General features: G+C 36.5%; 2 protein-coding genes across 3 annotated transcripts; one reads left to right on the top strand and one right to left on the bottom strand.

Moving 5' to 3' along the window:
- The first annotated feature begins 586 nt into the window (after positions 1–586).
- On the top strand, positions 587–5120 carry LOC116025269 (probable serine/threonine-protein kinase PIX7). 2 transcript variants are annotated; one of them, XM_031266439.1, is made up of 6 exons: positions 587–1364; positions 2662–2999; positions 3115–3250; positions 3690–3826; positions 3905–4028; positions 4302–5120. In XM_031266439.1, exons 1-6 carry the CDS (start codon positions 1154–1156, stop codon positions 4841–4843), a joined length of 1488 nt encoding a protein of 495 aa, XP_031122299.1. In that variant the 5' UTR covers positions 587–1153; the 3' UTR covers positions 4844–5120. The 2 variants fall into 2 exon arrangements, with proteins under 2 accessions (XP_031122299.1, XP_031122300.1); XM_031266440.1 differs by having other exon boundaries at positions 588–1364; positions 2665–2999.
- A 919-nt stretch (positions 5121–6039) lies between these two features.
- Positions 6040–8635, bottom strand: LOC116025270 (mitochondrial outer membrane protein porin of 36 kDa). The gene is made up of 6 exons (XM_031266441.1): positions 8474–8635; positions 8301–8368; positions 7527–7637; positions 7197–7283; positions 6886–7094; positions 6040–6662 (listed from the first exon to the last, which is right to left on the bottom strand). Exons 1-6 carry the CDS (start codon positions 8520–8522, stop codon positions 6356–6358), a joined length of 831 nt encoding a protein of 276 aa, XP_031122301.1. The 5' UTR covers positions 8523–8635; the 3' UTR covers positions 6040–6355.
- Positions 8636–12814: the final 4179 nt, after the last annotated feature.

The following is a 12814-nucleotide window of genomic DNA, read 5'->3' as shown; positions in this document are numbered from 1 at the left end:
CAAATACACACTTAGACCTTGTTTGGCAGCACAGTTAGTTTATCAATCAATTTTGACTTATTTAATCACCATTAATTGTTTGATTTGGTTAAACCATCAATATAAGTATTTGATCAATTAGATTTTTGTAACAACTTACTGCTCCAAAATATTAAAATATATAAAAAACGGCTCAAAACAGCTTTTTTATCAATTTTTTGAGAAAGCAATTTTGCATGTAATAAACTATAATCTAACAATTAATTTACCAAACATTTTTTTTACAATCAACTAATATTATCAACTAATCAAACCTATTAACCCGATCAGCTAACAACTATTTACCAAGACCCGTTTATTTATTTATATTTATCCACTTCTCTCGCATTTCGTCACTATATTTTTCTTCTTTTTACAGCATAATAAAATCACGCATGATTTTTCCATTTTATACTGTAGCCTACAATAGACACAACATACATTCCATAATATTTTAAGTAGTTTAATTAATCACTATCTGAAAAGGAGGGTTTATTTTTTTTTCTTTTTCTTTTTTTAGGTGCCATTTATTTTGAGAATGGGGGTGGTGGGGGTTGGAACTGGTCAAGAGTATTTGAGGCTTTTGCTGAGATTTCAATAACTTTGAGGGAAGCAGACATTTTTCTTTCTAGGGGGCGCACTTTTGGAGTGGGGGATTATTACCTGATGATGAAACCAGCTTTGCTCGCACTGTTTGTGTGTTTTTCTTCTGTACTCTTCTCTTCTTCTTCTTCTTCTCCTTCTTCTTCTTCTCTCAGGTTGGAAGGTGAATCAAGATTCTATACAGGCAGGTGATCTGAATCTAGTCTACCAAGCCTTTTCAGTGTGTCCTGTGCTTCATTTCTAGAGCTGGGTTTGTGGTATTTGTGTTAAAGAAGGGATTTTTGGGTGTGGGTTGTGTCAGGAAGTGGAAAAGGGGGGATTTTGTCATTTGGGTCCCTTATTTGGTGATTCTGAAAGGAGGGGTTTGAGTTCTTTGGCTGATTTACTGGGGGGTAGTGGATGAGATTGAAAGGGTAGTTGAGAGATTCCAAGATTTGATTAAAGGGGATGAAGGAGAGGTTGGTGGGAGTTAAAGTTGGGATTTTGAGGGGGATTTGATGTTATCTGAGTTTGGGATTAGGGTTTGTGAAAGATGGGATTAGAGGGTGATGTTGTGAAGGTGGAGAAGGTGGAGGCTTGGGATGTGGGGAAATCAAAGGGGATGATGATGAAGAAGAAGAAGAAAGAAGGTGGGGAGTCTGGGGAGGACACTGGGTGCTGGTTTAAACTCAGGTTTATTGGTAGCTGTATTTCTTCAAGATCTAAGGTGGATAACTCCATCAGTGGCATCAGTGCTCGCTGTGGTATACCTTCATCCCTTATTGTTATTAACCAAATCCTTCTGCTCTTTGTTTTTTTTGTTTTTAGTCTGGTTCAGTATAATCTTCTGCCTGCAAATTTATTTCCTTTTCTTAAGAAGATTTGTTTAATCCTTTTCTCATGGAATTGTATACTTCTTTGTGTTGTGTTGTGTTGCTCCCCATTATTTTAGTGTGTTTTTGTATTGAATGAATGGAATGGTTGTGTTCTTTGTTTTGAGTCTGGTTCAGTATAATCTTTGAGCTTGGTGAGAGTTTAATTTTATGCCCTTTTTTAAACAAGATTGTTTAGTTCTTTTCTCATGGAATTGTGTAGTTTTTTGTTGCTCCCTGTTGTTTTAGAGTGGTTGGGATGAAGTGCTTTTGTTGGTGAGTGAGAAATGGTTGTTCAATAATAAGATACTCCCAAAGATGATCACTGCCAAGTTTTGGAATTTAAATCTTCTTCTAGTAGAATCAATCTGCCCGGGAGCAGCCTATTTGCCTTCTTGGTTTGAGCCGGTTAGCAATGGCAATCTAGGCTGGTTTTCCTCCTTGTTTTCCTTTACCAGCTAGGGTCACAAGGCGGGGTTACCTAGTGCACACCCTCGGGTAGTTGTTGCTGGTTTTCCTCCTTGTGGTCCTTTGCCAGCTAGGGACACAAGGCGGGGTTACCCAGTGCAAACCTTCGGGTAGTGGTTGCGTGTTTCCCTCGTCAATAAAGCTAAACAAAAAGGAGAAATTTGTTATGGCACTTGAAAGTTGCAAGATATTGTAGTTTAGTTGGAGTACTGGTTTACGAGAGTTGTGGATGCTTATGATTGGGTACCTATAAAGAATAATAAAAGTTGCAGCCATTTGTTTACTTTTTTTAGCTAAATTTGAGGTTTAGTTTAAGGAAACAATAGTGTTGCATCGTAAATGCTAAGGATCCGGTTGTTTGCAATCCGCTTATTTCGGAGCGCTTTGATAAAGATCTTACTTTTTCCTCTCTTGTCGTTTGTGGATTAGTAATATGGAAAGAGTATCTATTGCTGTTTACTTGTAACTATGAATTAATACCTTGGATGTTGCTATATTAATCGCCTTGAATTTACTGGAGTCTTTGGTTTTGATTAAGGAATGAGGATTATGTCGTAATTAACTGTTGTTTATGTTGAAAACCTATGAGAAGCCGGGAAAAGTTGAGGTTTAATTGACTCGATTATGTTATTTTACCCGTTTAATTTGTAAACAGGGTTTTGTCTATATTTAGTTTGTTGACGTTTTGCAATGTAATTAATTGTTGCATTATTTTTTTTAGCAGAAAGTAAATCGACGAATGATACGAGCATAGGCCAGGCAGTAGCTCCGGTTATTTCATCCACCACTACAAGTAACGCGGAAAGCAATGCATCGACCTCCAAACTCGAAGAAGAACTTAAAGTCTCTTCTTTGCTTCGAAAATTCACATTTAACGATCTTAAGTTGGCAACGAGGAATTTTAGACCGGAATCCCTTCTTGGAGAAGGGGGTTTTGGCTGCGTATTCAAAGGGTGGATTGAAGAGAACGGCACAGCACCGGTTAAACCCGGGACAGGACTTACTGTTGCTGTGAAAACGCTGAATCATGATGGGCTTCAGGGTCACAAAGAGTGGCTGGTTTGTCGCTTTACTCTCTTAATCGTCTTGCGTTTGGGTGGTTTATGTCTGATTGTTTACGTTTCTTTTGCACGATAATGTTTGAATTCTTACCCATTATCGTCTTGTATGGCAGGCCGAAGTGAGTTTTCTCGGTGATCTCATCCACCCTAATTTAGTTAAACTGATTGGTTACTGCATCGAAGATGATCAGAGGCTTCTAGTTTATGAATTCATGCCTCGAGGAAGTCTGGAAAACCACCTCTTCAGGAGTACGTAGCTAACCTCGTATAAAACGCTTTTCTTTTATCGATTCTTGTTTTTGAATGTGTGAGTTTTTCTTTTTAATTAATTAATTTATTCTTTGCCTGGTCAAGTAATGTTTTTCATAAATTTACGAATGATCAGATAAATGATAAACACATGGAAATGTACCTTTTTAAGGATTGGAGTTCGTTTAACCAAATTCTAAGTTCTTAGGTTTAACCAATTTTGTGTTTTCAGTATTGAAGATATGAATTCCCGTTCACTTGATTGTTGACGATAAAAGCTTGTTCTTAATCTGCTTCTGTTGGTTTTAGTTGATAGATATTGCATTAATTACATTCCCTAATGAGAACGAGAAATCATATGGGCTATGGTTTACCCTCTTGCCCGACAACTTTTTTAACCATGATGACAGTAAGCAATTTGAATGGGTTTCGTGTGTAGGGTCTCTGCCGCTTCCGTGGTCTATCAGGATGAAGATTGCGCTCGGTGCTGCTAAAGGTCTTACTTTTCTTCACGAGGAAGCTCAGCGGCCCGTCATATACCGTGATTTCAAAACATCCAACATATTACTAGACGCTGTATGTGATGCCTATAAACTCCGGGAAGTTCGTTCTTTCGCTACGTTTATGAATTTTTCTAACAACAAATTCTTGCAGGATTACAACGCCAAGCTTTCTGACTTCGGGCTTGCCAAAGACGGTCCGGAGGGTGATAAGACGCATGTCTCTACTCGTGTCATGGGAACATATGGTTATGCCGCCCCGGAATATGTAATGACAGGTAACGTGCTTATCTTTAATAGAAGTAATTAGTTGTTTTCGACTCTAGTAATAGTACGTTTTATTCACGTTTCGGATGGGTTTTATTTTACATTGGGTAATATAAATGGAACACTATCGATATTGACTCTTTGTGCTTCAACAGATATTACAATGTAATAGGGTCAGTTTTATTCAAAAAAAAATAAAAAATGGAACACTATAGTCTCGTGCATTTTAATTAATCTTATCCGTCTCGGGTTGCTTATATCTCATCCCGGTTTTTCCCCCTCAGGGCATCTGACATCGAAGAGCGATGTCTACAGCTTTGGTGTAGTGCTTCTTGAAATGATTACAGGTAGGAGATCGATGGACAAGAACCGACCCAACGGGGAGCATAACCTCGTGGAATGGGCGCGGCCCCACATTGGTGACAGAAGGAGGTTTTATCGGCTGATAGATCCTAGGCTGGAGGGCCATTTCTCGATAAAAGGCGCCCAAAAAGCGGCGCAATTGGCAGCCCGGTGTCTCAGCCGAGACCCGAAAGCCAGGCCTATGATGAGCGAGGTCGTCGAGGCGTTGAAGCCGCTGCCGAACCTCAAGGACATGGCGAGCTCATCGTACTATTTCCAGACCATGCAAGTCGACCGCATCGGGTCAAGCCCGAACGCGAGAAATGGCGGGGGCGGCGGCAGAGCGCAGCCCCCCTCGTTCGCCGCCAAGAACGGCGGCCAGCAGCACCCGAGGAGCCTGTCGATACCGAACGGCTCGCTTACTTCCCCCTACCATCACCATCAGTTTCTGCAGAATTCACCAAAACCAAATGGCAAAGCTTAGAATTGGATTGGATTGGCAGTTGACTCATCTCCACCATTCTTTATCTCCCTCACCCAAATTATGAAGATGCCTTTTGTTTGGCCAGCTGGCAAAGGAAGAAAATCAGGTTTTCTTTTTTCTTTAAATTTTCTTTTCTTTTTCTTTTTTCTTCAAAATCTGTTGAGACTGGTGAACTCCCCTGGAAATGATTGTAATGTAAGCAGAGCTAAAGTGTCCATGGAGTAAATATTTTGTATGTTAATATATGAGCTCTCATGTGATGATTCTCCTCACCTTATTCACTTGTCAAATGCTTTATGGTAAATATCTTTAACAGCCTTTTTGGTTAGCTGAAAAATATTTGAAGAAGAATGGAATTAAAATTTCATGAAAAATAAATTATAAGAAAATTGATTTCATTGTTTGGTTGGGTTTTGAATGGTAAGGAATAATGGATATAACGGCAAATATAACCCTACGCAACAATAATAATAATAATAATAATAATAATAAGAGTAATTAATAAAGTATTGTGATGGCAGAATTGTCATACCAGTTTTTCATGAGAAACTTTATTCATAGACAATGTTTTCCATCCAATCAAACAACATAAAACACTATTTTTCTCAATTTTTAAGAAAATATTTTCCAGCGAACCAAACACCCTCTAAGATAGTATTTAAAATATGGAAAAATCTATATATATTTTAGTATATATTGACATGTTTATGAAACTAAAACTATAGGGAAATTTGGAGAAGAGTTGTATTTCAAATTAAAGGAGATAAATCACTAATTTGGTAGTTGAAGGCTTGAAGCTAAAAATTAATACACTCATTTAATGTCACATGCCATGGTTCTGAAACTATAGGGAAGTTCTATGAAGAGTTGTATTCCAAATTAAAAGAGAGAGAACTCCCTAATTTGGTAGTTGAAGCCAAAAATTAATACTCATTTAATGTGATACAAGTCAATCATATAATAGAGGCGGCTATATGACAATTCATGGCCACGGATCATCCAAAAAAAAAAAAAGTTTTTTTACATGTGTTTCCAAATCTTCTTCTCTGATATGGCAAGTTGTGATAGGTACGTTTTTCATGTGGTCCAATACAAGTATCTATATCAAGCTTTTGTGTGTGAGTAAAAATTGAAAATATAATGTGAGACTACACAGTATTTTTTCAAATAAAAGCAATCTAACATGGAGTAGAACATTTAAAGAAAATCACAGTAATTCAAATGTCAATTCCGTCAAGAAAATCATGACAATGTTAATCCATTGTGTGACATATGGATGGATCGAACAAAAAGAATTGGGAAGTTCTCACACTGGCATTAATTCCAGTGAATGAAAGATTATTTTCTACAGTATCATGTAATAAAAACCATCATTGCCAGATAAAACTCGGGTTTTTTTTTTGGTGAACAAAAAGGTAATTGGAGGACGGTTCTACCTAAATTTATTGCTCTGCACCAAACAAAATATCACCATCTCCACTAACTTCCCCACATGGTAGTGTGTGTAACTAATCATGGCTTGAGGGCAACAGCCAGCCCGATCTTGGCACTCTTCTCGATTGCCCTGGTGTCCACTTCACCGGAGATGGTGAAGAGTGATTTTGGACGCCACTCGTGTTGGATGAGAGCGTGTGCCTTGCCATAGTTGTTAACCTTGGCCTTCACCGTGGTTGCTGGATCCAATTTGTGTTGTGTCCCAATGGTAAGAGTATTCTCATTGCTTGAGAAGCTGTGAGTCAACTCTGCACCAACAGCTGTATTTGTCAATGGGCGTACGGTGTGGTAGTAGGAAGCTGCAAGGGAGTCACCCTTGTCATTCCTGCATTCAATAGGAACATTTAGTCATACACCAAAACAAAAGATGGATTCGATAATGAAAGAGTACGCAATGTATGTCTTTTGTGACAAATGGCAAATCCATAAGGAGTGTAAATTGGAACTTTTTTTTGGCAAAACCCAAAAGTAACGAAGGACCAATGCTCTAACTCATGGAAGTGTATTATAACAATAAAAATTCAAGTAAGCCCCCACTTGATACTCACAATGTTAAAGAAGCTATCAAGTCGGAGGTAGAGAAACTCAATCCAGCATTGTATTTGGTGAACTTCCCGGTGGCAGTGTCAAATGAGACATCAGTCCCGAGGGCAAGAGTATTGTTCCCAGCAACACCAGAGAAGTTGACAAGGGGACTGGCAGTTAGTCCAATGCTAGTACTGATTCCAGCATACTCATGCAAGTACTGGAGCTCTACCTGTTCGCAATACAAGTATTATTGTGTCTTCATTGAATCAATTGCACATGCACAAGCAGATTACGAGAAATAACAAATGGGCACGATCGTGAGAAAAGGTACCTTGCCAGATTTCTGGTCTGGAGCAACGAAACTAATGATTGTCTTCAGCCCTGGTGCCGGTTCATCAACAGTGATTGTTGTGTAAAGCTGCAGATTACCATCCAAATGACGATGTCAATTTCACTTTTACCGACAAATAGCCACTTTCTCCAAATCAAGGAGAAAAAGGAAGAAACACTCCTTCAATTTATAATATTAAGAAATAAAAGACAAGATTACAGTCCACTCATATATTAGTTCACATGTCCCTTTTATCTTGAAGTTACTGCACCTCCCGTAAATTACTACCGAGTTTGAACTTCAAAAAAGAAACCAAAAATGAAGGCTCACTTTGGAATTGGTGTCCACTTTAAGGTCTGTTGTGATATTTTTATTCTTCAGCTGTGTGGTGACATCAGCTACAAGTAATTCGCCTTTCTTAACACCAGACGAAGTAATGGCCTGTCACACAAAAGAAATCACAAAGCGATAATGTCAAATAATATTTAACAAGCAATATACAAAATAAATTATAAATGAACGTTTATAACTTTATAAGCATACAATACACATAATTAAATCAATAAATTCCAAAAATGAACTAGACTCCAATTTTTGTTCCAGATGCTACATATTCATTAATTACAGCCCAGACCATAGGATTTCATAACAATATTGACTGGGGATGATTAGCACTAGCACATAACCAAAGACAGAGTAGCAAACTAGCAATTCAGATTACAAGTATATTCCACATAAATCCCCAAAACTGCACAATTAAGCAATCATTTTACAGATTTATCAATCTAATCACACAAAATCCTTATTACTCCAAATGATACTCAGTCATGTCTCAACGTTTACCTACCTACTTTAGTCTTCAGCCAACAATCCAATTAGACAGTAATCATTTAACCTAATTACCATTTACCAGCAGCTTAATTAAATAGTTAACACGAATTTTCCACAGTTATCATCACTATAAGCAAAACGTCCGAATCCCCTAGTTAAATAGTTAACACGAATTTGCCACAATTATCATCAGTACACAAAACGTCAGAATCTCCAACAAAATACGCGATTGCAAATACAAAAATGAACACCGAGCTAGAGAGAGAGACTAACCACTCCGGTGGCGGAGTAAGTGGTGATGGTAAACTTGTGGTCGGCGACGTAGTCCCTGTAGAGAAGATCTGAAACCGAAACCGCAGATTCATTTCAATCGAGTCCGTACACAGATATACACACATATAACGCACAGATAAAGACAAAAACGGGAAAAAATATGAGAAAATGACCTTTGGCTTTTTTGCCGATGTCGGAGTAGAGACCGGGGCCCTTCACCATCTCTTCTTCTGGCAGTTATCACCGGAGCTGTAGAGAGAGAAGCGACGGAGGAGAAATGTTCTTCGATTCTAGAGAGAGAGAGAGAGAGAGAGTGGGGAGGCTGTAAATATATTTGATGAACCCTAAGTTATTTTGGGTGGTTATTTTGAACCGTCAGGATCAGCCGAGTAACAGAAATGAGGTGTTGTAGACCGTTGATTTTTCCAAGAAAAGCGCATGGCAGCATTCTTTGGGACCTGGGGAGTCGCCTTTCCTGTCTTCTAAGAGGTGGGGCGGATTTGAAATATTACAAAATTAAAAGTCAAATTTGTAATTTTCACGTGGTCAAGCACTCGCCACGCCAATTACCAAGATGTTTGTGTTATTGGCTAGCTGCAAGTTATGGACTACAAATACTAGGATACGACCAAAAGTTACAAACTTCTCGAGAAAATGGTAATAGAGTAAGTAAAATATAATTTTTATATTAAAATTTTATAAGTTTAATTTATATTAATAATTTTCTGTCAAATTTATTACACGTAAATTATTTTTTATATGTAATCTGTGAGTTATTACACATGAACAAAATAGTTGAAAACAAATTAGAATCTTAGCTTAAATACAGTATTATTTGTGAGTCAAGGGGTGCACTAGTTTATCAACAAATGGCATCCTAGACTTTCTCTAGTATTACATTACTATTTTACAAATTATTGGTGTTGCATAGGTGGTAGTTTTTTCCTTTTTATTTCTGTTCTAAGTGAAAAGATACAAGTAATGGTGTGTTTGGAAACTAGGAAAAATGACTTATGAAAAATGAGTCATTTTTCATAAAATATTTTATTTTTCAGTGTTTGGTTGCATTCTATAAATTTGTCTTGGTGTCTGGTTTAAAAAAAAAAATAAAAAAAATATCAAAATAACTAACCAAAGTTTTGCAATTCAAAATATCAAACCAAAATAACCAAAGTTTTACAATTCACAATTACGAACAAAGACTACATACAAAGTGTTGGTGGTGGTGTGATTTCTTATGTAATAACAACAACAATAATAATGACGATGGTGGTGGTGGTGGTAGTGGGGTGGTAGGTGGTTAGTACTGTCAAAGCTGGCTAACCTGTCCCGTTAGGCCCGCCCCACCGCGGGCCAAATTTCTGGCGGGCTTTTGCGGGCCGACCCGTTAGACTCGCGGGCCAAAATTTGTGTAACCCTAACCCGCCCCCGCGAGTTCGCGGGCCCCATGGGCCAGCCCGCGAGCTTTTCATCTTCCTCTCTCTCTTCTTTTTTTTTTTAAATAGTAATATATATTCACATTCTATGAATATATATATATTCACGCACTGTGAATATATATATATTGACATGTGCTGTGAATATATATATATATAATTTACTTTTTACTTAGCCCGCGGGTTAATTTTGACCCGCCCTATTAGGCACGCATTTTCGTGGGCCTATTTTTTCTTGACCCTAACTCGCGGGCTTTGGCGCATTTTGACAGCCCTAGTGGTGGTGGTGGTATAGTGTTGGTGTGAGAATTGGAAAATGACTTTCCAAAAAAGAGTGGAAGTCATTTTCCATGAAAATGAGATTATTTTTCATTGACCAAACACTCGTTTTCCTTTGATTCACATTTGTCACTCTTTACTAAACACTGAAAATCGGGAAAATGATTTCCTCATTTTTCGGGTTTCCGAACACACACTAAATTCAAAAAGTCAAATAAGAACATGATCATCCTCTAAAAAGTGATGACTGATCTCAGTTATCCATCATAATTTATCAATGGTTAAGAATTTTGGTAAAAAGAAAAAAAAAAGTCAATTTTTTTTTTGAAAACAGGAGCCAATTTTATAATTACTAAACAGTTTTAAAAATGGGGTACATTTTATAATAGGACAAAGTGTTATCGTAAATGGATTTTTGCTATAATATCATGCAGCAAAGTAGTAGTTTATTAAAAAAAAAAAAAAAAAAAAACCAATATTGGCTACCATACAAATTCGAATATGCTTTTAGAAAGGGGAAAAAAATGCACTCAAGGGTGAGTATATGCCATAGTCAATTACTACAGATGCTTCTTAATTAGGTGTTGCACACATATATTGTGTTTATTTTATTTTAGTATTGATATTAGGTATCTCAATTTTGTCATACTGATCCTTAAGTTTTTGATCTCGCTCCCTTAAATGCATAAAAAAGTAAATGGACAATCCCAACCAAATTAGTCATGTTGGTGACTTGGTAACCACAATGTTACAAATTCGACTCAAGCATGAGTGACGTATTAGTGTTCTTATTTCGAGTTAGTCAGATATGGGCAATCTATACTGATTTACCTTATTACGGTCCTTGCCTCCTTGGTGACTAGCTGATGGGTAAATACCCACAGGGACTACTGTAGAAATACAATGTGTATAGTTCGTGTATTACTGTACCCCTAAAAGGTCGAGTGTCCTTAGAAATTATTAAGGTACAAGTGACCTTTGGGGAATATTATATTCCTAAAGGGTCAGGTCCTATTCCTATATAAAGGACCTGACCCCTGTTGTAAAGGGCAGGCTCTCATCCCCTGCCTCTCGGGATCCAATGATCCAATATTCACTCTACTCTCCCTCTCTCTTGTTCACTATGGAGTTCTTGGCTTTTCTTCTCTAGGAAGAAAACCATGCCTTTCCTTCCCAAGCATACACACTCCATACACTACATCATACTCAATCAAACACACATGGTGTAAATTCGTACCCCCGTTTACATTTACACCATCACTAGCAATTTCTCTCGCCACAAAAAAAAAAAAGAAGAGAGTAAATCGAGACGCATATCAACTTGTAAACTACAATATGCTCATAAGCTTTGTTTTATTAATAGTAGCATGGTGCATGATTTGGTCTTATTATGAACACTAGTATTGTACCCGTGCGATGCACGGACTAAATATTAAAAATATTGTTGTTGCATGTGTTATAGTGATATAAGTATTATTTTAATCTTATTTTTAAGTTCTTTATGATAGACTTAATTTAAATATAATAAATAGATGCGTGAATTTAAATTTAAAATAAAAATCAAAACTTTTATTAATTAATAAAAGTAAATTGAATATTACACATTATTAAAAACTTCAAGCTAAACACCAATACTAACGGTATTTGAGTTATCATAGAAGCATCATGTACAATTGACCCTAGCTAGTATGCTACATGTGTGATGCACATGATGAATATTAGACAATTTAAAAATATTACTACGGAGTATTAAGTAAACAACGTACAACTTAATATAAACATAAAATTCAATTCATGTATTACAAATACATTAAAATATATTTGATATAAATATTACAAAAAAGCCTAAACATTAATACTAAAATTTACAAATTGTTAAAAACTTGATTGTAGACAACATTGCACGTTAAGTACTCTCCATTTTGACATGAAATAAAAACTTTAAAACCCTTATCGTTGCTAACTCTAGATATAGCCACATTCCATTGTCTATGTACAAAAATAGATATTTTTTCAAAAAACTGTGATTTCTCGACTCCATTGCAATGTCTTCAATTCATTGTGTAAAAATTTGATTAGCAGACAATATGACTAAATTTAATACAGAAGTCAAATTAAATATTTAAATTAATTTATGAGTTAAAACCTAAAATCGTCTCACAACTATAACAAAATTCAACTATTCAGTTTAATAAATTAAGTCATCAACTATTTAATCCTTACTCAATAAGATCCTGAGTTATTCAATTCATACACGATAAAGTCCTCAACTATTAAAATTCTCGCTCAAGACTTTCTTACTCAAAATGGAGAGTACTTTAAATATTGTGATATAAATATTGTTAAGTTACATGCACTTTAACAAAACAAAATACTGCAATACTTAAATAGATTTTCCTGCCAACATAGAAGAAATATGGGCATTAAAAAACAATAAATAATAATAACAAATAGTAATAATAATATAAAGTTGACGGACTGCAGCCCAATTCAATTATATAGCCCAAAAGAACCCCACAACCAACGACATATACTACCCAACCCAGCTTCATCTCTGCCATTTCATTTTCGCTTCCCATCGTTTTCCAGAACCCTCTCTCTGACTCCCATTTTGGAAATCCAGCGTGAGAGCAAACACGATGTTTGCGGTAAAGTCTATACAATCTAGATGGTACTATTGTGTTTTAATTTTCAAACACAAAATGTCAATTTAAATGCCTACATCCGAACTCTAAGTCTCTCTTCTGCAAATCTAAATACCCCTAGACATTAAAGATATATTGCAGATAAAATAAAGCA

Source organism: Ipomoea triloba, chromosome 7 (genome assembly GCF_003576645.1).
Source record: "Ipomoea triloba cultivar NCNSP0323 chromosome 7, ASM357664v1".
In the NCBI taxonomy this organism is placed as follows: domain Eukaryota; kingdom Viridiplantae; phylum Streptophyta; class Magnoliopsida; order Solanales; family Convolvulaceae; genus Ipomoea; species Ipomoea triloba.
This window is presented reverse-complemented; position numbering and strand designations above follow the sequence as displayed.